A 26,546-nucleotide genomic window follows, 5' to 3' on the forward strand; every position below is an offset into this window, starting at 1 on the left:
AACACAATTAACAAACAGGCAATTAAAATATTAGCTAAACATCACAATTACAGCATAAGTCATACCATGCAATTAACAAATCAGTAAGGCATTTATAATCTGTAAAACGATACTAACAAGATAGCAACTAAAAAGTAAGCTAAACACTATTAAATTCATACACAACACCCCCCTCCCTCCATTCAATGACTCATAATTTTTCACTCTGCTGTGTTCATTAAAAGACACACGCATCCATCACAGGGGAGGGCCGTGATCTGAATACAGTGCAATGTGCAAGTTAATTTAACTCAACTCCATAATAGGTTATCTGTAATTAAAATATTCAGAAAAGTAATTTATTCAAAATATGGTTTTTTTAAAATAAAAAAAATTACAATACACTTGGGAAGAAAAAATATGAAATAAAATAATGTCCAATTTGTTGATTGATTGATTGATTGATTGATTTACACATATTTCCCCCACAATTCTTCAGGAAGTTGGATGCCACAGATATTTTAGTTTTCATTTATGACTGCGTTTATATCCCCTCTTTCCTTCAAGGAGATCAAGGTGGCATATATGGTTCACCCCCTCCCCATTTTATCCTCCACACAACCCTGCGAGGTAGGTGAGGCTGAGAGGCAACAGCAGGCCCAAGGTTACCCAATGAACATCACGGCTGAGGGAGGATTTGAACCCTGGTCTCCTGGGTCCTAGTCCAACACTCTTAACCATCATGCTAAGTCTCTTAATGCCATTAAGTCTCTGGCAGATAACATAAAGCTGGGAGCTGGGCAGGGACAGTGTTGGTTGCGCTGGACCTCTCAGCAGCTTTCGATAACATTGACTACAGTAATCCTTCTTCCCAACATTCATGCCCCCCGCCTAGCTGATTTTCGCTGCCCTCTGCTCCTATATGCCGACGATGCAGCGATCCTTTCCTACTCTAGAGTCGGTTTATGCAGAGCTCTAAAGATTTTTGCGGCTTATTGCAAACTCAACCATCTGACAATTAATCATGGGAAATCTAAAGTCCTGGTCTTTACCAGGTCTCGGAAAACTTACAGCTGGAAGTTAGATGGAGTCCAATTAGAACAGGTTTTCAAATTTAAATACCTGGGAGTCTTTTTTCACTACAACCTAAGCTGGAAGCCACAGATACAGTATTTACTAAACAAAGGCAAAACAATACTTTATACTCTACTCCAATTTTTTGCGGCCGACGGAGCCTCCCACATCCCTTCTGCATTGAAGGTATACCACGCAAAAGTGGTTTCCACCCTCTGTTATGCTGCCCCGCTCTGGGCCCCAGGGTCCAATTTAACATCGCTGGGGACATTGCAGAATCAGTTTCTCTGTCGCCTCCTGAAACTCCCCATGTGTGTGAGCAACGCAGCCATACGTCTGGAGCTAAGGATTGCATCATTGGAGACTGTCATCTGGAAGCGAGTCTTTGGCTATTGGCTGTCCAGCTGGCATAGGCTTCCCGACCATTACCTTTTTCAGTGCCTCTGGCAGGATGACTTTGTCAATCCGTGGGTAGGAAAAATCCATGCCAAACTTCTGAGCATCGGAATTTCCCCAGCGGACTCCTTAAAGATGAACTTACGCTCAGCCAAAAGCCTTATCGAGCAAAGATTAGCAGACATTGAAAATCAACACAACCTCGCCAGGGGTGGGGGTGTCTGCTCCCCCAGGTATCACGGAATAACCCCACCACTTGGCCTTCCATCATACATGTCATCTCTTTCATCTGTACCACACCGACTTGCATTTATTCGTGCAAGGTTCAATGTCCTTCCATCGAACCTGCTGAGCCACAGATTTTCCAAGGGTTTGGTGTCTCCGCTATGCGTGTGTGACGGGAAAACTGTTGAATCTCTTCCACATATAATGTTCAACTGTCCCCTACATAGCATAGCCAGGACTAAATTCCTGGGTCCTGCTTTACTGCACTTGGTTGGCAGGCCTGTTGAGTCACACGCCGCACTGCTTTTGCAGGATACAGATCCTTCTGTAACTCTGCAGGTGGCGAGATTCCTGAATGCGGTTATCTCACACACAAAAACCACCAAAAAACAACAACAACATCCAAAACTAATCGGACAGTTATGATGAGAGTGCATGTCGGATCTCGTCTTCAGTTTTCCTTTTTTCTGTGAACCGTCCCTTGGAGCTCTCCGGGCCCCAAGCTGTTATTTGGCTCTACTCAATGACCCACCTTTGCATCGTGGTGTTCACCTTCTGTTGTCGGATATATCGGTCTTTATGCCTCTGTGCTTTTATGTTTGTACATACTTTATGGGCTAATAGCCATAAATAAATAAAAAAATAAAAAAATAAAAAAATAATAATAAAAAAATAATCCTTCTTGACTGCCTGGTCTAGATGGGATGCTGGGGCACTGTTTTGCCTCTTCTCTTGCCCTATCTGAAGAGCAAACCCTCTTATTTCTTTCCCCGAAACAGTAATTTAATAACGCTCTAATTTGCCATTTCCCCCAACTTTCTCTGAGTATGCAGCGGCTATTGAACTGTTGGCCTGAGTGGTGCCAGGTGGGCGATGCCACCCAGCTCTGGGCAATGAAGAGAAGCGGTAGGGAGACCAGCCCTATCAAGGTGGTCTTACCCCGCCCTGGACTCTGCAGGAGATCAGCCTGTGACAACTGTCCCTCTGCCTAGGTCTCCATCGTCCGCAGCACCACGATCACCCTCAACCCCAGCACGGAGATGGACGTCTCCCTGGTCTACAAGGGCTTCATTCACCCGCTGGTCAGCAGCTCCGGACCTGCTGAAGACATCTCAATCTGGGCACGCATCCAGCGCCTCTTTGTGATTGCCAAGCTGGCCCGGGCCCCGGGCGCGTCTGAGCTGGTAAGGGTACAACAGTCCGGGGGCAGAACTCGGGTTTGAAGCATACGACAGGGAGATAAGGTGCCGCAGGGTATGGAATATATATACCTTAATAACAGCAAGACAAAGGAGATGGTGATGGACTTTTGGAGGAAGAGAGGAGAACTAGGGGAATTAGTCTTAATTCCCCTTGTAATTGGCCTCCTATATAGGGACGCGGGTGGCGCAGTGTGTAAAAGCCTCAGCGCCTAGGGCTTGCCGATCGAAAGGTCGGCGGTTCGAATCCCTGCGGCGGGGTGCGCTCCCGTTGCTCGGTCCCAGCGCCTGCCAACCTAGCAGTTCGAAAGCACCCTTAAGTGCAAGTAGATAAATAGGGACCGCTTACTAGCGGGAAGGTAAACGCCGTTTCCGTGTGCTGCGCTGGCTCGCCAGATGCAGCTTGTCACGCTGGCCACGTGACCCGGAAGTGTCTCCGGACAGCGCTGGCCCCCGGCCTCTAGAGTGAGATGGGCGCACAACCCTAGAGTCTGTCAAGACTGGCCCGTACGGGCAGGGGTACCTTTACCTTTACCTTTTTATCTTCTGCCCAAGATATTATTAGAGGCATGATTAGTCGCACCAACAGGGTAAAGAACAGCTTCTATCCGTGGGCTGTTAGGCTGCTGAATGAAAAGATAACAACAGGGCAACTGACTTTCGGGTTTGGTGTGTGTGTGTCAGTAAACGAGGGGAATTAAGACTAAGAGAGCTGAGTGGGGGGTGCTTGTGTAATCTCACTGTATACAAGTTGTACAAGTGACAATAAAGTAAAGTGGTACCTCGGGTTACATAAGCTTCAGGTTACATACACTTCAGGTTACAGACTCCGCTAACCCAGAAATAGTGCCTCAGGTTAAGAACTTTGCTTCAGGATGAGAACAGAAATCGTGCTCCGGCGGCGCGGTGGCAGCAGGAGACCCCATTAGCTAAAGTGGTGCTTCAGGTTAAGAACAGTTTCAGGTTAAGAATGGACCTCCAAAACGAATTAAGTATTTAACCTGAGGTACCACTGTATTTCAATTGTGAGGGGTTTCGGGGTGGGGGTGGGGCTGTCTGCTTGAAAGGTTCTGGGGCAGCCTTCCCCTTCCTCATCCATCATGGCCAGTGGTCGGAGATCAGAGTTGTATTCCCCATGGCCTACGAGAGAGAATGTGGCGGGCCTTAAGAGCTAAGGAAGAGTCTGAACCAGGTGAGAGTAGCCAATGGATCTCAAACCCGTGGTGAGCTAGGGACTTTCCCGGCATGCAGAGACAGACTCTGGTGGATTGAGCAGACGGGACCAAGATTGGGTCCAACAGTCAAGAAGGTGGTTTCTGCACCTGCTGTAGAGGGAAGTGAGGGGCAGGTGGGGCTTGTCCACCTGGGAAGGTGGCCCATCTAGGAGAAGGCAAACTCTTGTCCCTAAACCTCTGCTGCCTTGTGGGATATCTTCAGGAGATAAAATCCGGAGTGCAGTCCCTAAGACGGTTGGCTAGAGTCTTGTACGCCTCCTTCCGGCAACTCCTGCCACCCAGCCGGTGCCAAATGTCTTGCTCTGCTTTCCTTTGGACCACATCAGCGAGTCTGAGAGGGGGGTCTCGTCACCTGCGCAGCCCAGGACCTCCACACACACTGCTCAGGCTTGGACTCCCAAGGAGAATGCTTTGGCGCTGCTAACACAGCGGCTTGACTTCACCCTCCGAAGAGCATTCCATTGCCACCCAGCAAACTTCATGGCGAACTGGGGATTTGAACCCTTGTCTCCCAGGCCTTAGTACCACACTTTAACCACCGCTACACGACACCGTTTTAAGTAGTGTTAAAATGGTTCCGATTTATAGCATTTGGTGACCATAATCAAACACAGGCAGCGGCCCAGTCACCAGAAACACCCCTTTTTAAAAAGGAGAGTAATGGGGGGGGGGGGAGAGACCAGCTGGCCTGCAGGAGACTCTTACGCTTAAAGGCAGGCGAGCAAGTACAGTCCTACCTCGGGTTAAAGTCGCTTCGAGTTAAATCTTTTCAGGTTGCGTCCCGTGGCGACGGAACGTGTTACTTCTGGGTTTCCCGCTTGTGCATGCGCAGACGCTCAACATGACGTCACGCGCATGTGCAGAAGTGGCGAATCACGACCCCCAGATGCGCAGACACGGGTTGCGTTCTGCTCAGGATGCGAACGGGGCTCTGGAACGGAACCCGTTCACATACAGAGGTACCACTGTAAGTAAGTAAGTGGATCTTTGTAAAGCTGCCCCAACTTCTGACTGGCTTAGAAGGCCACTCTAGGCTGCAGAACTTGCTCTTCCTAGCCCTCCCGCCTTCCCTTTCAGGAGGAGGTGGGCCGCTGGGCAGTGCAGCAGGAGAAAGAGAAGCGGCTACTGCAGCGCCCCGGGGCTGAGCGCCTCTTCCCCAGCACCGAGAGGGGCAATAAGTACACCGTCCTGGTCGAAGGCCACCTCAACAATTCCGGCAACGGGCAGACGAGCGAGTTGACCCTCACGTGGGATCGCACAGGAGTGCCCGGTGGCAGCGTGAGTATCCCGCAGCCTTGCTTGTCTTCAGGGACTTTGAGCGCACAACCCACTGCTTTCTGGTCCACGTTGCCGGGAGCGCAGGCTGCTGCCATTGACAAGGGAGGAGGTTCAGCAGCCTTTTAGGAATATTCAGGATCTGGGAGGAACAGGATGCAAGGGTGAAGGATATCCACAGGAGGAGGGGATAGGGCTCTTGTTCTTTCAGGCTTCCCATGGGCTTTTTTGTTTTTTTAGTGTGGCACTTTGGAACTCCCTGCCGATTGACACCAGCTCTACTCTTTCCTGCACCTGCTGAAAGATTTTTTCTATGTTATTTTTGGTCAACTTCCCACCCCCTTTCCCACTGTTTTTATTACTCTCCCTCTGCTGTGCCCTGTCTTGTGTCTCTTTTATCATAACAACACTGCTACAATCTTCAAGTTCTTCTGTTGTTCATAGTTCAAATCCTCCTCACGTATTCATCATATAATAATATTTCTTTAAAATGTCCAAAAAAGAAGATGTTAATTATTATCTTTTCTATAATTTTTATTAAATTTTCTGTTTTACGTTTTAAAATATTCATTTAAACCACCTCAAAATATCACTGACTTCCCTTCTTCTCTTTCCATGGTTCATTTTGCGTAACATAAATGCCTGCATATTTTGTATAAACTAAACCATTCAGCATTCCGTTATTACATCCATCAGAACTTATTTACCCTGTTGAATTTATCTTAATGCTAACATCAAGATGTTAATTATTTTTTTGAAGCTTTACAATTGTTGTTTTTTACTGGTTATTTCCATATTTTCTTCTTGTAAGCTGCTTTGAGGTTGGTTGGTTTCTTAAACAATCAAGTGGTATATAAATTTTAAGAAATGAAATAGAAATAAAGGAAGCGAACCTCGCTTGCTGCACCCCCTCCGACACAGAGAGATGTGGCGATGTTTATACCAGGTGATGCTTATCTTCGTTTCTCTTCTCCTGCCAGGAGATCTCTTACTTCTTCCTGGAGCCTTATCGCTCAGAGCTGTGTGCCACCTACCGCTCCTGCCTGGCTTGCCTGGCCGACCAGGGTTGCGGCTGGTGCCCAGTCAGTGCCACCTGCCACCGTCGGCTGGCGCATAAGGACGATGCCGGCGGCTGTGGCGCTGGCAGCGTGCGCCTCATCCTGGCCCCCGGCAACTGCATCCTGTGCGAGGACTACCGAGACTGCCACGCCTGCAGCAAGGTGAGAGGGATACGGCTTGTGGGTTTGTGGGTTCCTTGGGGCAGAGTCTTTTTTGGAGGGGGAGGCAGGTGCAGATCAGTGCAGCAGGGAGGACCATTGTATTTTCAACAATATCTGTGCACGGAGAACGATGGGTCTGATCTGTCTAGGTTAGGTTGTTGTCAATGAAACCCATTTCTCTGCTGAGGGATAAAATCTTAAAGGCATAGGAGCGATGGAGATGGATTGTTGACTCTGCATTACAGTGGTTACATCCGATATTCTTTCTTTCTTTCTTTCTTTCTTTCTTTCTTTCTTTCTTTCTTTCTTTCTTTCTTTCTCTCCCCCCATTTATATTTTATTAAATTTCACATATACACCCCAATACATAAAAATTTATCTTTTCTTTTGTTGACTTCCCACTCCATTTTCCATGGTGTTTTTGTTATCCTCCGCTGTTCCTGCTCCCTATCTTCGCTCTCTTATATCACAATGACAATCTCTTAATTCCTTCTGTTGCTCATAATTCAAACAGGGTGGATTTGATTTAAATCACTAGTCAGACTCATTCTTTCTGGTATAATCTTTAATATTTACAACCAGATAAAGGTTTCATTTTTGGAATAATGAATTTTCAGATTAGTTTTTGCAGTTTTATCAAAAATTACTGATTTGGTTGCACTATTAGAAATACATAGACAGATAATTATGAAATTATTGTGAGGTTTAATAAGTTAACTGTTTATATTTGGACAACTTTTCTGTACTTTATTGGAAGGAGAAAAACAATCATTTCCTTAATAACAATTTAGATAATTTACTTAAATAAAACAATAACATTATAGCATGTTTGTTAACTGATGTGGGAAACAAGCCAAAACCTTAGGGTGAGTTTTAGCACACATGAAAAACTTAAAACAAATCCTTATTTCCTGATGAATAGCCTTTGGACTATAATGTAACTTAAACTGAAAACTATCTTTAGAAAGATTCTTCCTCCAAAAGCATTTTATTTTAAAATTTTAAAAATCCTTTTTAATTTTTTTTTTAAAATCATTGATTTTTATCCATCCTGTGGATAAATGGGGGAGAGTTCTCTTGCACAAGTGTAAATCCTTGCACTTACGGAATGAGAGAATTGGCACTTGTTGGGATGTGAGCCTCACGCTTCTTCTTCCGTTCCCCTGCTCCAGGACCCGTTCTGCGAGTGGCAAGTGAACAGCAGCAAGAAGGGGGACTTCCTCTGCAGCCGCCGGGGCCGCCTCCCCAGTGCGATCCGCTCTCCAAAGGACTGCCCCAAACTCTGCAACCAGTGAGTGATCCAGGGGGGCGGTGGAAATGTTTGGGATAAGGCCGTGGTGGAAAGGAACCTCGGTCAGACTCTGCCCTCCCGAGCACGAAGGCCACAAACAGAAGTGGACGAGAGCCAGGTCAGGAGAGTGAGGGGAAGTCCGTGGCTGGGGCTGAGGTGCCAGCACATGGGAGACGTGGCCTTGCCAGGAAGAAGGCAGCAGGGAAAACTAAAAAAGGGAAGCTTGGAAGTATTTGGGGAGTCCTCTGGGACGCGGGTGGCGCTGTGGGTTAAACCACAGAGCCTAGGGCTTGCCGATCAGAAGGTCGGCGGTTCGAATCCCCGCGACGGAGTGAGCTCCCGTTGCTCGGCCCCTGCTCCTGCCATCCTAGCAGTTCGAAAGAACGTCAAAGTGCAAGTAGATAAATAGGTACCGCTCTGGCGGGAAGGTAAACGGCGTTTCCGTGCGCTGCTCTGGTTCGCCAGAAGCGGCTTAGTCCTGCTGGCCACATGACCCGGAAGCTGTACTCCGGCTCCCTCGGCCTATAGAGTGAGATGAGCGCTGCAACCGCAGAGTCGGTTATGACTGGACCTAATTGTCAGGGCTCCCTTTACCTTTCCCTTTACTGGTTGCTCAGGTCAGAAAGCTCGCTCTGATGCAGCGTCTAATGCCCACTCTTCGCCAGTGGGGAAGCAGCAGCACTGTCTTATCTTCAAGAAGCCTCAGATCATGGAATTGTAGAAGTGGCAGGGACCCTGATGGTCATCTAGTCTGACCCCCTGCAATGCAGGAATCAAAGATGCTGGATTCCTAGCATAGCCTGGACCTGGGAAGCCCTGGTTCAAGCAGCGGTAACACCATGGGGGGGGGGGGGAATCAGGAGGTGGGGGTGCCAGGGCTGGATTAACCATTACACAAAGTAAGCACATGCTTAGGGCATCAATGGGACACCACAGAAATTTTCCATTGCTGGGTTTCTAACATTTTCTCAGTTGGAGCATATTAAAAATCCCAACCGAACAACTATGCAACAAGACAGTTTGGATTCCTTATCTCTGCCAAGTATAGAAGCAGATATATTATGTCAGATTAGTTTTGAGGATCTGATCCAAGCCTTTGCAATTAGAAAAAAGCAGGAGAAAAAAATTTCAGATATAAAGCAGAAATATACAAAAATAAACATTCATTTTCCATTGTACCGTACGTTTTGTTTCATTTTGAGTTTTATTTTATGGTTTATTGTTGTTTATAGTTTGAATTAGATATATATGGGGGCACCAAAGTCTTTTAAAGTGTTTAGGGCCTCTACGGGTCTTAATCCAGCCCTGGAAGGTGCAGAAGGGGCAAAGTAGTTCTGAGAGCTGGTCTTGAAAGCTTTGGTTTCTCATCTCGTCTTCCAGGCGCAATACCTGCTCCGAGTGCCTCTCCAACTCCAGCCAGTGTGCTTGGTGCCAGTCCACCCGTAGCTGCTTCTTCTTCGCTGCCTACCTGGCCAAATACCCCTATGGAGACTGCCGTGGTTGGTATGACAGGTACGTTGGCCATGCAGCAGGAAGACTCGGGGCGTGAGGAAGTCACGTTCTCCTTCGTGGTTGTTCGGCGGAAGGAAGAAAGGCAGAATCTGCACAGGCTCAGAGGGGCTTCCCTCTACTAGCAGGCTGCAGTTTGGAAGAGCAACACTCCTGGCTCATAAAAATGCTAGTACAGTGGTACCTCGGGTTACAAATGCTTCGGGTTACAAACTCCGCAAACCTGGAAGTAGTACCTCGGGTTGAGAACTTTGCCCCAGAATGAGAATGGAAATCCAGCGGCAGCGGGAGGCCCCATTAGTGAAAACGCGCCTCAGGTTAAGAATGGTTTCAGGTTAAGAATGGACTTCCAGAACGAATTAAGTTCGTAACCCGAGGTACCACTGTAATAGGTTTCCAGAAGGAATGATCAAATACGGGCGAGCCCCAGCCCAAGTTAAGCACCGCGAGAGAGGAAGTGGTAGTGGAAAAGGAGATGGCGATTTATTCATTCATTCCACAAGATGCATATAAGCATCCTATTTATGCAGGAGTTACGCTCCGAGGCACCACACCCCTCAGTGAAATCGCGTATATTTGAAACACCATTGAAAGAGCCTGCAAAGGCCCCTTTCCGCCTTGCCCCAGAAAAATGTTTTTGTAGCTGGTTCCAAGTTCCTGAGAAAGAAGGAAAGAAGATGTTCAGAGGGCTAGTAACTTGACTACTAAACAAAACAATTTATTTACAGCAAAACCAGAGTCACCCAGCTGACAAATTAAGCTGCTAGGCATCAAGTTACTAGCCCTCTGGACCCCTCTTCCCTCTTTTCCTTCTTCCTCGAACCCAGTGGATACAGCAGCAGCTCACAAGCTCTCCCCTCCCCCCAGCGTACACTCTGTGCCCCAGTGCCTGGACTGCACCCGGTTCAACACCTGCCGGGAATGCCTGCAGAACTTTGAATGTGGTTGGTGTGGCAACTCGGACAACCCCACCTTGGGCAGGTAAGACTCGTGTTTACAATGGTTCTTCTTCCCCACCTCACAAACAAGGTGCCTGCTTTAGCCTGGCCACGAATGAGTAACTATATCCCCTTTAGAAGACATCTGAAGGCAGTCCTGTACAGGAAAGCCTTTCAATGTGTAATGCTTTATTATGTTTTTATATATGTTGGAAGACTGGGGGCAGCCCAGTCAGATGGGTGGGGTACAAATAATAAAATTATTACTGTTATTATTATTAAGCTTACTTCCAGGGGGTGAGTAGAACAAGGGGGCAGGGCTGTCAATCTGCCATTTAGTGCGTCACCCCAAATTAGGAACCTCACGTTTGACTTCAGTTTCACCATTTTAACTTCAGTTATGGTTGGGCTCAGGACTGCAATATCTGAAGGACCACCTCTCTCCACATGAACCTGCCCAGATCCTGAGATCATCCTCTGAGGCCCTTCTTCGTGTGCCTCCTTTGCGAGAGGGTGGCAACGCGACAATGGCCTTTTCTGTGGTGGCTCCCCATTTGTGGAATGCTCTCCCCAGGGTGGCTCTCCTGGCGCCTTCATTATATACACCTTTTCGCACCAGATGAAAGCGTTCCTCTTTAATTAGACCTTTGGCTGATCAACCTCCAGTGCCCTTTTAAACATCTTGCGGGAGGGTGGGGATCCTTGGTTTGTTGTGGTTCTTATTTTTATCATGTATTCTGTGTCTTTTAATATGGTGCTTTCACGTTGCGAACCACCCGGAGATCTACAGAGGAAGGGTGGTATGCAAATTTATTAAATAAAATGAGTAACATTTTGAAGGAAGAAATTACAAGCTGGAAAGGTTGCCAAGTCTTTTCCATGGGGTCGTTGTTTTTCTTTGAGTGACAGCAAAAAAAAAAAAAAAAAAATCAACAGCCAGAGGTTTTTCCCATCGGTGGAGGGTCAGCAGAGGGAAATACGGTGCTTGCTGAATTTCTCCTTGTCATACAGGTGTTATAGGCAGTGAATCCTTTGAAAGCAAAGGTGGTTTCAACCCTGGGACTATTGTGAGGGAAATAACTGAATTGAATTTTATTGTTACGGTCAGAGACCAGTTCCGGCTCACTTATATCAGGAAAATCATAAAACACAACAGGAATACATTGAATTGCAATTGGGTATAACAAAGACAATTAAGATATAGTGGCAATTAAAAATATATATTAAATCTTGATCACTAAAATATAACCTAAAATTGTCATTTAAAACCTTAATCATTTTGGTAGTACGGTTTGTTCCCTAAGTTTTATGGCAGTTGCACAGAATTTGGCCACCCTTAGCGTGATCTCTAGAAGTTTTAGACGGACCCATTTGGAAGATTTTTGTATAGCAGGAGTGATAAATACCGAGCGTATATCCCCGTAGAAACGGCAGCGTAACAAGACATGAGAGACAGTTTCTACCCCCATCAAGCCACAGGGGCAGACTCGTTCCACATATGGTTTACCCTCAAATCTGCCCTGCAATAACTTCTTCCTTTTCCCCTCTGCAGGTGCCTCCCCGGGGATTTCTCAGGCCTGAACACCTTCCTGAACTGCTCGGTGGCCCTCTGGGAATCTCATGGGCTGCTTCCCACCCACCCGGCCCAGTGGTCCTATGGGCAGTGCCCAGATGTGGACGAGTGCCGCCTGGGCCTGGCTAACTGCCATCCCTTTGCCAGCTGCAAGAACACACCCGACTCCTTCGAATGCCACTGCAACCGAGGCTATGCGGGGGACGGGGTGGCGTACTGCAACCAGACGTGAGTAGGGTGGGCACGAGGGGCGGGCAAAATGCTTTTGGCAGGTTTGGGGTGGGGTTGGGGGGCGTTCCTTGAGCTTGGTTCTGGTTACAGGAACCAGAGACTGTCGGCAAGCAGGCAGAGATTTCTTCTTAGTGTTCACAAACAATGAAATCTGCTCCCACAAGATTTAGTGGTGGCCACCAGCCTGGCTTTAGAAGATTACACCGATTCATGGAGAGTATGGCTCTCAGTGGCTACAAACCAGGATGGCCATCTGCCATGGATGCTTTAGTTGAGATTCCTTCATTGCAGGAGGTTGGACCAGAGGATCTTTGGAGATACCTTCTATGATTCTGTGATTCCGTAATTCCCTCCACTGCCAGAGGCACTATGTTGCGTATCCTGAGCAGGGAAGAATGCTCAGGTGTGGACTTCCCATAGGCATCTGTTTGGCCACTGTGAGAACAGGATTAGATGGGTCTGTGGCAAGATCCTGCAGGGCTTTTTCTGACAACCTTATGATGCCAGGAAGCCCCATGGCAGAATGAGCCTTGGTTGTCTGACGGGGTTGGTGGTGACGGTCCTGTGACCCCAGACTCTTATCTTTCTGAAACTTCTGCGTTAGTTTGGTTGCGCCTTCTCTATTAATCCAGTCCCTCTGAAGGAAGGAACTTTGGCCAGATCTGTACCATACATTGAAAGCGCTTTCAATACGCATTTCAAACTTGTGAGTTCCCCCACAGAATCCTGGGAACTGCACTTTGTTGAGGGCATGGGCACTGTCGCTCTGGGAAGAGCTTTCTGCAGGCCTTTCTCCATCTCCCCCTCTCTGTTTTCACACAGCTGCTACGACGACTGCGCACACGGCGAATGCAGCGGGGCCCCCAACTTCACCTGCGTGTGCGACTTGGGCTGGACCTCCGAGACGATCATGGGAGCCACCCCACCGCCAAGCGGGGTGCAGTGCAATGTGGACTGTGGGTGCCACTTCCACAGCAGCTGTGGGCTCAGCGGGCCCGGCGTTTGCGACGAATGCCAGAGTGAGCCGGATGCTTCTTGTCTCCTGCTTTTCTAATTTACGGTTTTGTTGCATCGATGTTCTTTAAGCAGTAAAGCACCGTCAGTGTGCACCTCGGAGAGTATAAGACAGTTTTCGGACTACAACTCCCATCAGCTGTGCTGGTTCGGGCTGATGGAAGTTGTAGTCCAAAACTTGTGGAGGGTCTGAGGTTGGTGAAGGTTTGGTATAAGAGGACAGGTCTTCAGTTCTTGCCTCCTCCTTCTTTCCTTCTAGGAAAGCGCCATAGGTCAAGAGGCACACATCTGCCTTGCATGCAGAAGCTCCCAGATACAACCCCTGCCCTCCGCAGGTAGGGCTGGGAGAGATTTCCTGTCAGAAGCCCTGGAGAGCAACTGCCAGTCCGTACAGTCAATACAGTGGTACCTCGGGTTACAGACGCTTCAGCTTACAGACTCCGCTAACCCAGAAATATTACCTCGGGTTAAGAACTTTGCTTCAGGATGAGAACAGAAATCGCGCAGTGGCGGCGCGGCAGCAGTGGGAGGCCTCATTAGCTAAAGTGGTGCTTCAGGTTAAAAACAGTTTCAGGTTAAGAACGGGCCTCCGGAACAAATTAAGTTCTTAACCCGAGGTACCATTGTACTGAGCTAGATGGACCCAACTGCCTGACTCAGTGTAATTGTCAGGAGCAAGCCAGCAGTAAATCACACCATGCAAGTTGGGGTTAACTCTTTATTAGCAAAAACATGATTGACACTGAGGTGTCATGCCGAACTCATCTCTGGCAGGTCTTGCCCCCATGAAGCTGTTACTGAGATTGGAGGTCCCCACCTCCCCGCAACCGTCTAAGTCCCCTTTTTTCCAGGGTGTTTTCCAAGCTGTCTAAGACTACACCTGCCTGCAGCCAACCTCTGCCCTGCCCTTTTCATGCCTCTTCTGGTTCTGGGAGACAAGTGGAGAGGGGAGCTGATTGCAGCAAGAGGGGGAGACACCCCTGACTCTTCACCAGACTGACTCATCTCTGCCCCTTGGCCTCTCACCTCCTGCCCTTCTGCTTCTCCCTCTGGTCCTGGACTTTTCTCTGCCACAGATTCTCCCTGCTCACTAAACCCGGTTGCCTCTTCAGCTTCTGACACCACCTCCCAGTCTTCTCCTTCTCCCTCTGACCACTCATCGTCGTGCCACCTCCATTTCCTGGGCTCTGAGCCTTCTTCCCTTGTGGATTCCCCACCATTCCTTTGCATCTAGCCAGTCTGTGACTGAATGCAGTTTCCTCTGTTCCTTGTCCACATCGGTCTCATCCTCTTTTTGCTCCTCCTCTGCAGACTGGACCCATGGCGAGCGCTGCCACCTTTGCCGGCCTGGCAGCTACGGGAACGCCACAAATCAGAGCGGCTGCCAGGAGTGTGCCTGCAATGGGCATGGCCTGGAGGAGATGGGCTATTGCCACGGGGCCACAGGAGCCTGTTACTGCGCCCCACCCACCGAAGGGCTTCACTGCGAGCGCTGTGCCCCCGGCTACTACGGGGACCCCAGGTGAGAGAGGCTGGTTGATTTGACTGCGGTTGCATCCCCTGGATTACGGTAATTCTACCTAAGTTGCACAAATAAGCAACTTCTATTGAAAGCTATTAACCTGAAGGGCTAAGTTGAGCTGCCATGTTCAAGAGCAGTCTATATTACTGACTACCAGTTGCCAGGTACAAGTAATAGCACTGGCCGCTATAATTGATGCACCTCTGGTTGGCAGCTGTTGTCTGACACAGCAAAGCAGTTCCTCATTTGGTCTGTGCAAAACTTTGCCCACTTTTTCCAGTTCTCCCACTTTTTGAAATTTCACCTGGTGGTTGCTGAGGACCACCAGGGCACTTGCCAAGCTCACAATAAAAGCAGCCGTGTTGAACTGCTTTTTCCACAGCTTGCAACTCCCTGATTTTCTAAAGACTTGCCTCCTGAAAAACAAACACAGAGCTTTTCCAGCATACATGCTATGGGAACCATCAAACTTTCTATTAATGTTTAGTGTCATTATATTCTTTATTTTAAAGGTCATTTGTTTCTGGCTGCCCTTCATTTTGGCCCAAACTGCATATTTTTAATGCAAAACTCTCGCACATCGTTAAAGAGGTGCAAAATGGATCGAACTTCTCCCTGATGTGTGCCGTGTACAAGCAAAAAACCAAAGACTGACATACACACACATGCTTCCAGTTTCCTGGAACAGGAAGTATTTATGTAGGGCTGTGTACATGCCTTGGGTCCATTGCAAAAGGGAAAGCTCACAGAACATGACTGGGAGCAGAATTCAGCCTCCTTTAAGAGGAAAAGTAACAGAAGCTTTCTGGTCATTACGATGGTGTAATGGTATACCTGAAAGGGTGCTGCTCCCTGCTGCCACTGCTGGCTTTAGTACTTTCCATGCCTGCTTGCCTCTCTCACTGACTTGCAAAACCAGAATAAGTTATAAAGGAAAACTTGTCCATAATTGCATAGGTTATACACTTTTGCACAGAATTCTGCAGAATTCTCTGTCATGGAGAATGCTGTCCTGCAGTGAGAATCTCTTGCTCCAATAGGGAGGGTTAGGCAAATTAGCTTTACAGTCTTCATCCCTAACATTTGGAGGAGTAATTGCCATCTCCATTTTTTTTCCTGCTTCTGCTTACCTCCAAGACAGACTGGCGCCTGCGGAAGCTAATTATAGGCTATCTTTTCCTTCCCTGTCCTAAGTTAGCAGGGTGGGAAGAGAGTTGGTGGTTTTTAAAAATAAACACGCTGCAAAATCACCAAAACGAAGTGCTGTTTAAGCCTCCTGGCGGATTCCTCAAAAGAACAAGGTGATGCCAAGTGGCCACGCTGTCTTTTCAGAATTTCTGTTAGGTTGGGCCAGACTTAGCAGTTCTTTAAAGGGCAGGGTGACTTCGTGCAGCCCTTCATGACAAAACCAAAAAGATTTGTTTTGTCAGTGCCACGGCTGCGCTGTTATGGTCTGCTTTATTTTTATCCACCAGAAACAAGGGCGTTTGCTACCAGGAGTGTGTGGGGCGCTCCTTGCTTGCCAACCTCTCTTCCTCTTCGTCGTTGAGCTCTCAGCGGGCTGGGGGCCCCCCGCAGGGTGGGCTCTCCTACTGCGTCTGGGTCTTGTCGACCACTGAGGACATGCAGCCCTGTCGGCCGGAGCAGATCTGCCCTACGATCACCCTCACTATCCAACCTGATACCCTCTGTATGGTGAGCACAGGGGGTGGACACGTGGGGGCCAGGGGGCTGATTCTGTGGGCAAGTGATAACTTCCAGAGGCAGATGCTTGTCATTTAATACATTAGTAATGTCAGAAATACGGGACGCAGGTGGCGCTGTGGGTTAAAGCCTCAGCACCTAGGACTTGCCGATTGAAAGGTCGGCGGTTCGAATCCCTGCGGCGGGGTGCGCTCCTGTCGTTCGGTCCCAGCGCCTGCCAACCTAGCAGTTCGAAAGCACCCCCGGGTGCAAGTAGATAAATAGGGACCGCTTACAAGCAGGAAGGTAAACGGCGTTTCCGTGTGCGGCTCTGGCTCGCCAGAGCAGCGATGTCATGCTGGCCACGTGACCCGGAAGTGTCTCCGGACAGCACTGGCTCCCGGCCTATAGAGTGAGATGAGCGCACAACCCTAGAGTCTGGCAAGACTGGCCCGTACGGGCAGGGGTACCTTTACCTTTTTAATGTCAGAAATCAGCAGGAGGAGATGAACATGACGAAAGCTTCCTCGTGTCTTCTATGGCATTTGGCATATTTTGCCTAAAAACATACTGCTGTCTCTCAAAAGCATGTCTAGAAGCATGAAGCCTTGGTTGTTTATTTAAGGGGGAGGCAGTTTCTTGGGGCGCTGGAAGTTTGAAATATTTCCCCCATTTCTTACAATGAGATATTAGCGCAAAAGATTAGAGTGGCATTGTAAGAATTTTCACCACCTTCCTTTATCTCTCCCAGTTTATTTAACGGAGCCCAGTCGTGAACGAAACAAAATCTAAACTGGGCAAATACCTCCCCCCCCCCATTTCTTGCTGCTAAATCTCGCCACAAAAATGCATGCATATTTCTCTAAGCATATATTTGTCGTGAACTCGCTTTTAGTACAGTAATCGCAGAAAATGGGTATGAAAAACCACTCAAGAACTTCATCTACATCAGGGTTTCCCAAACTTGGGTTGCCAACTGTTTTTGGACTACAGTTTCCATCATCCCTGACCACAGGCTCCTGCTAGCTAGGGATGATGGGGTTTGTAGTCCAACAGCACCTGGAAACCCAAGTCTGGGAAACCCTGTTGGAAGTCACAGAACAGAAACCAGAGGGCTGTATTTAAAAGACTGAGGGTCTCTTTGAAGAATAGCAAGTTAGATCCAATGCTGATGACTCATGCTTGCTTCCCCTTCGCTTTCTCCTTAGAATAACTATGTCTATGCCTTCGATGGACTTCCTGACTTCCTGGACACGGGCCTGATCCAGTTGGATCGCACTCTCATTGGGGCTTTCTGCGGGCAGGGCCGCCCCCGTCCCATCACTGTGGAGGCCGTATCAGGTAGGAAGGAGGAAGGAGGTTGGAGTCAAAAGGAAAACAGAGTTTTGATGCGGGGTGTGAACTTAGTGAATTCATTTGCTAGTCAGATCAGTGGTCCACTTAGCTCCACATTACTACTCTTGACTATGGTGAATCACATACCTTTATTTGAAAGGCAGGGTTCCTTTCCCACTAGTGAGAGGCAATGAAAGCTTACGAAAGGCCAGCGGCCTCTTAGGCATCAGCATCACCACTCATGAACCAGAGCATCTCTTTGGCTGTGTGTTGTGAAGCAGCCTGTCTAATAACAGGCAAGCTGACTCTCACAGAAGGGACCTCTGGATGCCCTTAGAAGCAGCACAATATAAATTCCTGCTTCGTTTCTCCACACTCTCACCCTGATAAAGGAAATCTGAATCCTTCTATGCAATGCTGGATAGTTCCGTTGGTTAGACTTGTGGTATAGGGACAGGGTGGCGCTGTGGTCTAAACCACTGAGCCTCTTGGGCTTGCTGATCAGAAGGTCGGCGGTTCAAATCTGCACAACAGAGTGAGCTCCCGTTGCTCTGTCCCTGCTCCTGCCACCCTAGCAGTTTGAAAGCATGCCAGTGCAAGTAGATAAATAGGTACTGCTGTGGCGGGAAGGTAAACAGTGTTTCCATGTGCTCTGGCTTCCATCACGGTGTCCCATTGCTCCAGAAGCGGTTTAGTCATGCTGGCTGCATTACACAGAAAGCTGTCTGTGGACAAAGGCCGGCTCCCTCAGCCTGAAAGTGAGATGAGCACTGCAACCCTCTAGTTGACTTAGCCATCCAGGAGTCCTTTACCTTTTTACCTAGACTTGTGGTGCTGATAACGTTGCAGGTTCAATCTCCGTACGGGACAACTGCATGTTCCTGAACCCTGCGAGTTGGGCTAGATCAGCAGCTCTCAACCTGTGGGTCCCCAGATGTTGTTGGACTACAACTCCCATCATCCCTGAGCTCTGGCCTTACTAGCTAGGGGTGATGGGAGTTGTAGTTCAACAACATCTGGGGACCCACAGGTTGAGAAAGGCTGGGCTAGATGACCCTCGGGGTTCCTTCCAGCTTGGCAGTTCCACGATCTAGGAATGCTGCTCCCCCAATTCTCTCCCTCCCTGTCCTTGCAGGTCTTCTGGTCATCTACTACGAGGCCAACTCCACCGAGGCTTCGGGCTTCAACGCTACCTACACGGTGCACCGCTGCCGCCCCAGCTGCCACCCCAACCAGGAGTGCCAGGAGGGGAGCTGTATCTGCAGAAAGGGCTACACAGGGCCCAGCTGCCAGTTTCAGATCTGTCCGGGCAACTGCAGCGCTCATGTGGGGCAGGGGGTTTGCAACAGGGTGAGCCCCGGGGAGTTGGTTTGTGTGTGTGCATGAAGGGCAGAAATATTTAAGAAAGGTTCAGGGACAAGGGTGGCCTCGATGGCAAAGGGGAAAGAAGAAGAAGAGTTTGGATTTGATATCCCGCTTTATCACTACCCTAAGGAGTCTCAAAGCGGCTAACATTCTCCTTTCCCTTCCTCCCCCACAACAAACACTCTGTGGGGTGAGTGGGGCTGAGAGAAGTGTGACTGGCCCAAGGTCACCCAGCAGCTGCATGTGGAGAAGCGGGGAAGCGAACCCAGTTCACTAGATTACGAGTCTACTGCTCTTAACCACTACACCACACTGACTCTCCAGTTTTGGTTTCTGCCCAGGGAGTTTAGGAGCTGACATGGGTGTCCACTCAAAAAGCATTCATGAGCTAGGAAGGCATTAAGTTCCAGGCCTGGTCTGCAGTGATACGGGTATGTCCAAAGGGCCTTGCACGACAGCATGACAAAAGCAGTGCTTGGATACAGGTAGGGTTGGTTGCATTCTGCTGAGCAGAATGGTGGCAGGGTGGGTAACTGAACATAGGTGAGGTGGTCTTGAGTCTACACCTTAGGAAAAAGCAGGCAAGCAGACTGTGGGTAGAAGTGCAGGAGTCATATCTAGTTGCTCATCGACAGATGGGAAGTACAGGAGTTACTTGGGTACTTTGTGTTGGGATACTGCCAGGGAGACAAAGGCCATCTTGCCCCCACGTCGATTCCAGACGATCCATCGATCTCCCGTAGAAACGCAGTATCAGTCAATTAGCGACACAAGCCTCAGAAACAGCAGTCCACATTCCAAGGACTGGTGCACGCCCTTTGCAGAGTTCACACAACGAAAGATGCACTCAGGAGAGCATATTTACAACTTTATTCAGCATTGGTCAGAACAAAGAAAAAAACATGACTGCCTGCCTGTGTGTCCAGGCACAGAGAGAAAACAACAGCTATATACCAAACAGAAACTTCCTGTGAGCTGGAAGTACGCAGGCTGTGACACAACAACCTGCTCCCTTTTTAAGGTGGAACGGAAATATCCTAACACTTTGCTTGTGCGAGCCATTGCATCTAAAGTTGTCTCCCTTGAGCCTCAGGTGGTTTGACGGTGACCTTTGAGTATCATGATGGCAGTGCAGAGCCAGTTCCAGTTTCAAGAATTTGTGCGCGCCGTGCATATACTTCCTCCTGCGAGTCTCATTGTCTTCACACCCTTCTTGGTCTCTCTGTCTCCGCCCCATCTCTTCCCTAGAGCCTGGGTCTGTGTGTTTGCAGCGATCGGTTTGCCGGCAAAGATTGTTCCATCCCTCTAGATGCTGGCAAGATCATTTGGGAGACCTTGATTGACACCCAGCTGACAGCTGTAAGTGAACCCCCACATCCCTTGAAGGCTCCCTCTGACATTAGCTTTTCAGTTCATTTTATCTGTCATCCGGCCTGGGGCCTCTTTGAGCCATGAGAATGGGTAATTTATCACTGAGAGCATACTGCATTACATTAAAAAAAATTTCTTGCTGCTCTGAGCAATGTCACTCTTCAAAATAGCTGTGCTTTGGGCTTGTTACACACTCAGGGCATCTAATTAGTTCGTCCTCTATCTGAGGAGGAGGGCAACTGACATGATCAAGGATTTGGAAACCAAGCCTTATGAGGAACGGTTGAAGGAGCTGTTTAGCCTGGTAAAGAGGAGAGGGAGAGGAAATAGGATAGCCATCTTCAAATATCTCAAGGGCTGTCACATGGAAGAGGGAACAAGCTTGCTTTCTCCTGCTCTGGAGGGTAGGACTCGAACCAATGGCTTCAAGTTACAACAAAAGATATTCTGACTAAACATCAGGAAAAACTTTCTGGCGATAAGAGCTGTTCGACAGCAGAATGGACTCCCTCGGGAGGTTGTGGACTCTCCTTTTTAAGGAGAGGTTGTATGTCCATCTGCCATGGATGCTTTAGCTGAGATTCCTGCATTGCAGGGGGTTGAACTAAATGACCCCTGGGGTCCCTCCAGCTCTACAATTCTGTGATTTTACACACTCAGGGTCTCTGTGGCAGCCTGACTGGCCAGTAAGTGGGCATAGATGCAGAAAGACCCAGGACAACTCCAGCACTATAATCTAACCCTCACCTGTGCATTTCCCAAGGACACAGCCAGCCGGTTTCTTCATCGCCTGGGCCACACCATGGTGGAGGGGCCGGACACCACGCTTTGGATGTTTGGGGGCATGTCGCTGCGAGAGGGGATGCTGGGCAACGTGTACAGGTAAGAGACCCTCCCCTTGCCAGGCTTATTCCAATGGCTGCCCCTGGCTTTCCCATCCTGGCCATAGAGGGCGCTGTCTCTCCACAGATACTCCATTGCCGAGCGCCGCTGGACCCAGATGCTGGCAGGGACGGAGGACAGAGGCCCAGGGCCCAACCCTCGGTACTTTCACGCGGCCGCCTACATCCCCTCCTGCAAGGCGATGTATGTGCTTGGTGGACTGACGACCGACGGGGTGGCCAACGACTTCTGGCTGCTCAACCTCACAACTTTGCAATGGAGGCTCGTGCAGGTAACCCCCCTCATTTAGACTGCGAGCGGTTGGCAGGTCTCTGTTAACCGGATCAGGCCAGTCCACTTCCAACCACAGGCAACCAGATGCTTCCAGGACACTCCCAAGCTGGGCGTGTACCTTCTCCTGATCCGAAACTGTGGGTGTTGGCAGCAGATTATTACATGACCGATAGAGGAATGAAGAAAGGTCCTGAGTGCGGGAGGTCTCAGGGCAAAGGCCTGGGGTTAATGCACAGAGCATATGCTCCTCTGTTTCCACGATGTAGCCTACTGGGTTCTTCTGGACCATCCCATGGTGGAGGGGAAAGAATCCGTCTTAGCCTATAAATGGCCCCCTCACATTCCACCAGTTTTGCTGCAGATGAATCCACATTGGTGGAAAGAGGAAGGAACGCTGTGCCCCACGCCCCTGCCCCGTGCCCTTCTCTTTCATATGCCCTGGATCCTGACAGGTTCCCTGTTCCCTTCCCGACTTCTCCAGGACCCTCTCATCCCAGCCGTGGCCGGTCACACACTCACGGCTCGCCGTGGCTCTTCCCTGCTCCTGATCGGCGGCTACTCCCCTGAGAACGGCTTCAACAAAAAACTGCTGGAATATAACGTCGTGTCAGAGAGCTGGCGTGCCGGGAGCCAGGCTGGAACACCCCCTACAGGTAGGGGATCCTTTCGACCCTCTGAGGGGCCCTGGGGATAACTAGGTGGTTACGGAGCCAAAAAAGTGTCCCAAAATCCAACTATTCTGGGCAACAGCCATACGAGAAATATGTAAAATAACTAAACAAGTATTAGATATCACCCCAGAATTGGCCCTACTAAACATCTTCCAAGACAACAACGCCCATTTACACCACAAAGAACTCATAATCCACCTACTTTCAGCAGCCAGAAACACCATAACCAGACACTGGAGAGACCTGTCAGGAGTAAGCATGGACCAATGGTACCAAATAGTATGGGAAACAGCCCTACTAGAAAAATTAACTAATAAACTGAAACTGACACGGGGACAAACAGAAGAAGACACCTTCACCCCGGTATGGCTCCCCTTTATCACATACACAGCCCAACAAGACAATGACAATAATCCACCAACAGCATACAAATCAATATGGCTAACCTGATCCAAAACACCCACCCACCCCACTCACACACGAAAACAAAGATCACCACAGCCAATCACAAACAAACAATCATACCCTAGGCCAACCCCAAACTCTCTCACCACCAAAGGAACACAAGTGAACAACACAAACAACGCTGACACCAAACTCTACATACATTAAGCATAATAGAAACACCACCACCTGACCCCACCCCCATCCATCTTCCCTCCCTCCACCCCCTTTCTTTTTCCTTTTTCCTTCCCCCCCCCTTCTTCTCCCCCTAATACCTCAACAAATGAAACGGATTTGTAAAAATGTTACATGGGGGGGGGGGGGGAACGACGCATTACACTTCTGTAAAACAAGAAAATCCTAAATAAAATATTAATATATATTAAAAAAAAATGCTCCTCTTGAGAAGGCAAGGTTGCCTTGATCTGAGACAGTCGCCTCTTCTGAAAAGCTCTAAGACAGGGAATCCCAGAAACCCTTCGTGCCACAGTTGCAAGGCGTGCAGGCTGGGAAACGTTACAAATGTCCCACAGTGCCTGACTCCGTATTTCCACTAGTGAGATCAAACATAAACCCTGCCCCCAGTCGCACCCAGCAAACAAAACACCTGGTATTGAATTTACTTTTCAGGTCTGTACGGACACTCGGCTGTGTACCACGAGGGCACGGATGCCATCTATGTCTTTGGCGGCCATCGCTTCCACGTGGAGATGGTTTCTGCTTCCCCTGAGCTCTACAGCCTTTATTATCCCAACCTGACCTGGAGCTTGCTGGCTCCATCTCAGGGGCCAAAGGTGAGATGCTGCCAGGGCAGAAATGTAACAGTTGCGTCCAGGGTGCTGTTAAGTACCAGCCTCCCCAAAAAGACACCGGGCTTCTGGTATGGAGAAACCACCAGAGAGTTTCCCAGTGTGAAGGCTCTGCCCATCTTTGGTGCTGCTATTGCACAGCCCTGAGGCCCAGAATGAATTATGAGGTCTGTTTAGCACTGTCCGTGAGATTCCTGCATCAGGAGATGACCCTCTTGGTCCCTTCCAGCTCTACAAGTCCATGTGTTGCAGGGATATTTGGGTTAGTGTAAGCGAGAAAGGGGACGCGGGTGGCGCTGTGGGTAAAAGCCTCAGCGCCTAGGACTTGCCGATCGCATGGTCGGCAGTTCGAATCCCCGCAGCGGGGTGCGCTCCCGTCGTTCGGTCCCAGCGCCTGCCAACCTAGCAGTTCGAAAGCACCCCGGGTGTAAGTAGATAAATAGGGACTGCTTACCAGCGGGAAGGTAAACGGCGTTTCCGTGTGCTGCGCTGGCTCGCCAGATGCAGCTTGTCACACTGGCCACGTGACCCGGAAGTGTCTGCGGACAGCGCTGGCCCCCGGCCCTTGAGTGAGATGGGCGCACAACCCTAGAGTCTGGCAAGACTGGCCCGTACGGGCAGGGGTACCTTTACCTTTAAGCGAGAAAAGATTCATTTTCAAGGACAGAACAGCTTGAGGGAATGAGAAAATGGTGTGTGTGTGTGTGTGTATGCATGGTGTGTGTGTGCCTGCACCTGTGTCATGTGTGCCCTCTTTTGCATATACATGCCAGGAGAGGCGAGATCACCTAGAACGTAGGCAAGCTCAGTACAAGAAGTTTGGGTGTTTGAGGTAGACAATCCCAATGACTCTGTTGCTTCACACAAAGCACAATTAAGCAGGAAGTTTAAATATGTGGCGTGGAGATCAGAAGATCGGACTCTAGGAAGCTGCCGCCTTATGCAGAATTAGAGCTATCCAGTTCAATACTGTCTACACTGACTGGCAGTAGATCTCAGTAGATTTCTGGCAGAGGTCTTTCCAAATCCTATCTGAAGTTTGTCCAGGACTGAGCCTGGGATCTTCAGTGTGAAAAGCAGATCTTCAGCCCCCGATCTATTGCCCTTCCCTAGGGATTTCACGGCCAGGATCTTCCCCCCCCCCCCCGATATGGGAGGAGGAGCCAGCTGCCTTGAGCGAAACCTTTGCACAGAACAATGTAATGCACGCTTAGCCTTGTCATCCCCTGGGTGTGAGGCAGCCTGATAAGGAGGACAGCTGAAGCCTTAAATCACTCTCGGCAATTTGTCTTCCCTTTCCTGTGGAAGATTTCGTTGTTCCTCCGAAGCGAGTTATCTGCTGTCTGGTATAGGTTGGCCATGATGAGCCCATGATCCTGCAAAAACGTGACAGAGCCATCATTTCCCCAGGGAGGGTGCTTTTCCTCCTTGCAATTTCAGTGATGGAGCAATTTAACATTTCCCCCCTTTCCCTCCTTCCCTTGCACTTACTGTGGGATGGGAGTCCAAACCCACCCACCCCAGCTCTTGCATTAACCACAAGGGTTTTTTGGGGTGGGGTGGGGAGGATATTGGGGTCCTAAGCTGTGAAGAGCTTTAAAGGTCAAAACCAGTGCTGTTCCTTTGGAGGGTCAGTGCAGGCAGCCAGTATATTTGGAACAGAATTGTTATATTTATAATAATAATTTATTATTTATACCCCGCCCATCTGGCTGAGTTTCCCCAGCCACTCTGGGCGGCTTCCACTGAATATTAAAAACAATACAGCATCAGAGATTGAAAACTTCCCTAAACAGGGCCGCCTTCAGTTGTCTCTTAAAAGTTAAATAGTTGTTTATTGCCTTGACATCTGGTGGGAGGGCGTTCCACAGGGCAGGTGACACTACTGAGAAGGCCCTCTGCCTGGTTCCCTGTAACTTGGCTTCTCACAGCGAGGGAACCGCCAGAAGGCCCTTGGTGCTGGATCTCATTGTCTGGGCTGAACGATGGGGGTAGAGACGCTCCTTCAGGTATACTGGGCCGAGGCCATTTAGGGCTTTAAAGCTCAGCGCCAACACTTTGAATTGTGCTTGGAAACGTAACGGGAGCCAATGAAGACTATATATTGTTATAATATAGTCTATCGTGGAGAGCCAGAACTTAGCCATCTCTGTCTTTTGGGTGAGCAGAGCATCCGGCGGGAAGAATGGGCTTGAGAAGGGGCCCCGTGGAGTACGAGGCTCATATTGGGGGGAATTGTGATATGCTATTACTAAACGGCTCTTTCCTGTCTTTCTTCAACCCCTTGTTCCTTACTACCCTCACCAGCCTTTGGCTCACTTCTTCCACGTCGCAGCAGTACTGAAGGACACCATGGTGGTGATCGGAGGGCGCACAGAACGCGAGAATTTCACCAACCACCTTTTCTTCTACCAGCTAAACTGCAACACCTGGATCCTACCCAACAGCACAGGTCAGGGCTGGGATGGATTTTTTTGGTAAGATCAGAGGTACAGTGGTACCTCTGGTTGCGAACAGGATCCATTCCGGAGGCCCATTCGCAACATGAAAAAAATGCAACCCGCAGTGGCGCGTCTGCGCACACGTGGGTTGCGATTCGTCGCTTCTGTGCATGCGTGTGGTGTCATTTTGCACGTCTGCGCATGTGCGAGTTGCGAAACCTGGAAGTAACCCTTTCCGGTATTTCCAGGTCACTGCGGGACGTAACCTGAAAGAACGTAACATGAAGCGGATGTAACAAGAGATATGACTGTATAGGATTTGGCATCCCAAGTGCATCAGCCTGTGGCCCAGCGATCTGAGCTTCCTTACAAATAATACTCCCTGGTCCCTATTTGACATGCAGAATAAATGATGCAAGTCATTTGAATTTGCAATGAAACAATACCTTATTGGTTCAGAATTTGAGTTGATTGCCACAGATCCCTGGGGCTTCAAGTCCTCCATGTTTGCACACGTGATGAAGGAGAGCGGGTGAGCCTCCCACAATGTGGACTGACTGACTGTACACA

The 26,546-nt window shown here is 49.1% G+C and overlaps 1 protein-coding gene across 3 annotated transcripts in view; it reads left to right on the forward strand.

Annotated features, from left to right (window-relative positions):
- The window catches only part of MEGF8 (multiple EGF like domains 8), a 63,254-nt gene that overhangs the window by 17,993 nt on the left and 18,715 nt on the right, over nucleotides 1-26,546 (forward strand). For all 3 annotated transcript variants that reach the window (XM_028742260.2, XM_028742261.2, XM_028742262.2), the window contains 18 exons: nucleotides 2,667-2,858; nucleotides 5,186-5,386; nucleotides 6,364-6,603; nucleotides 7,776-7,894; nucleotides 9,275-9,406; nucleotides 10,271-10,384; nucleotides 11,894-12,142; nucleotides 12,968-13,164; nucleotides 14,471-14,681; nucleotides 16,157-16,376; nucleotides 17,573-17,705; nucleotides 18,835-19,049; nucleotides 20,313-20,423; nucleotides 21,199-21,317; nucleotides 21,405-21,609; nucleotides 22,093-22,264; nucleotides 23,357-23,520; nucleotides 25,843-25,987. In XM_028742260.2, the coding sequence (XP_028598093.2) occupies nucleotides 2,667-2,858; nucleotides 5,186-5,386; nucleotides 6,364-6,603; nucleotides 7,776-7,894; nucleotides 9,275-9,406; nucleotides 10,271-10,384; nucleotides 11,894-12,142; nucleotides 12,968-13,164; nucleotides 14,471-14,681; nucleotides 16,157-16,376; nucleotides 17,573-17,705; nucleotides 18,835-19,049; nucleotides 20,313-20,423; nucleotides 21,199-21,317; nucleotides 21,405-21,609; nucleotides 22,093-22,264; nucleotides 23,357-23,520; nucleotides 25,843-25,987 (3,139 nt within the window). The remainder of the gene's footprint in view (nucleotides 1-2,666; nucleotides 2,859-5,185; nucleotides 5,387-6,363; nucleotides 6,604-7,775; nucleotides 7,895-9,274; nucleotides 9,407-10,270; nucleotides 10,385-11,893; nucleotides 12,143-12,967; nucleotides 13,165-14,470; nucleotides 14,682-16,156; nucleotides 16,377-17,572; nucleotides 17,706-18,834; nucleotides 19,050-20,312; nucleotides 20,424-21,198; nucleotides 21,318-21,404; nucleotides 21,610-22,092; nucleotides 22,265-23,356; nucleotides 23,521-25,842; nucleotides 25,988-26,546) is intronic.

The sequence above is a fragment of the Podarcis muralis genome, chromosome 7 (assembly GCF_964188315.1).
Source record: "Podarcis muralis chromosome 7, rPodMur119.hap1.1, whole genome shotgun sequence".
Taxonomy (NCBI): Eukaryota; Metazoa; Chordata; class Lepidosauria; order Squamata; family Lacertidae; genus Podarcis; species Podarcis muralis.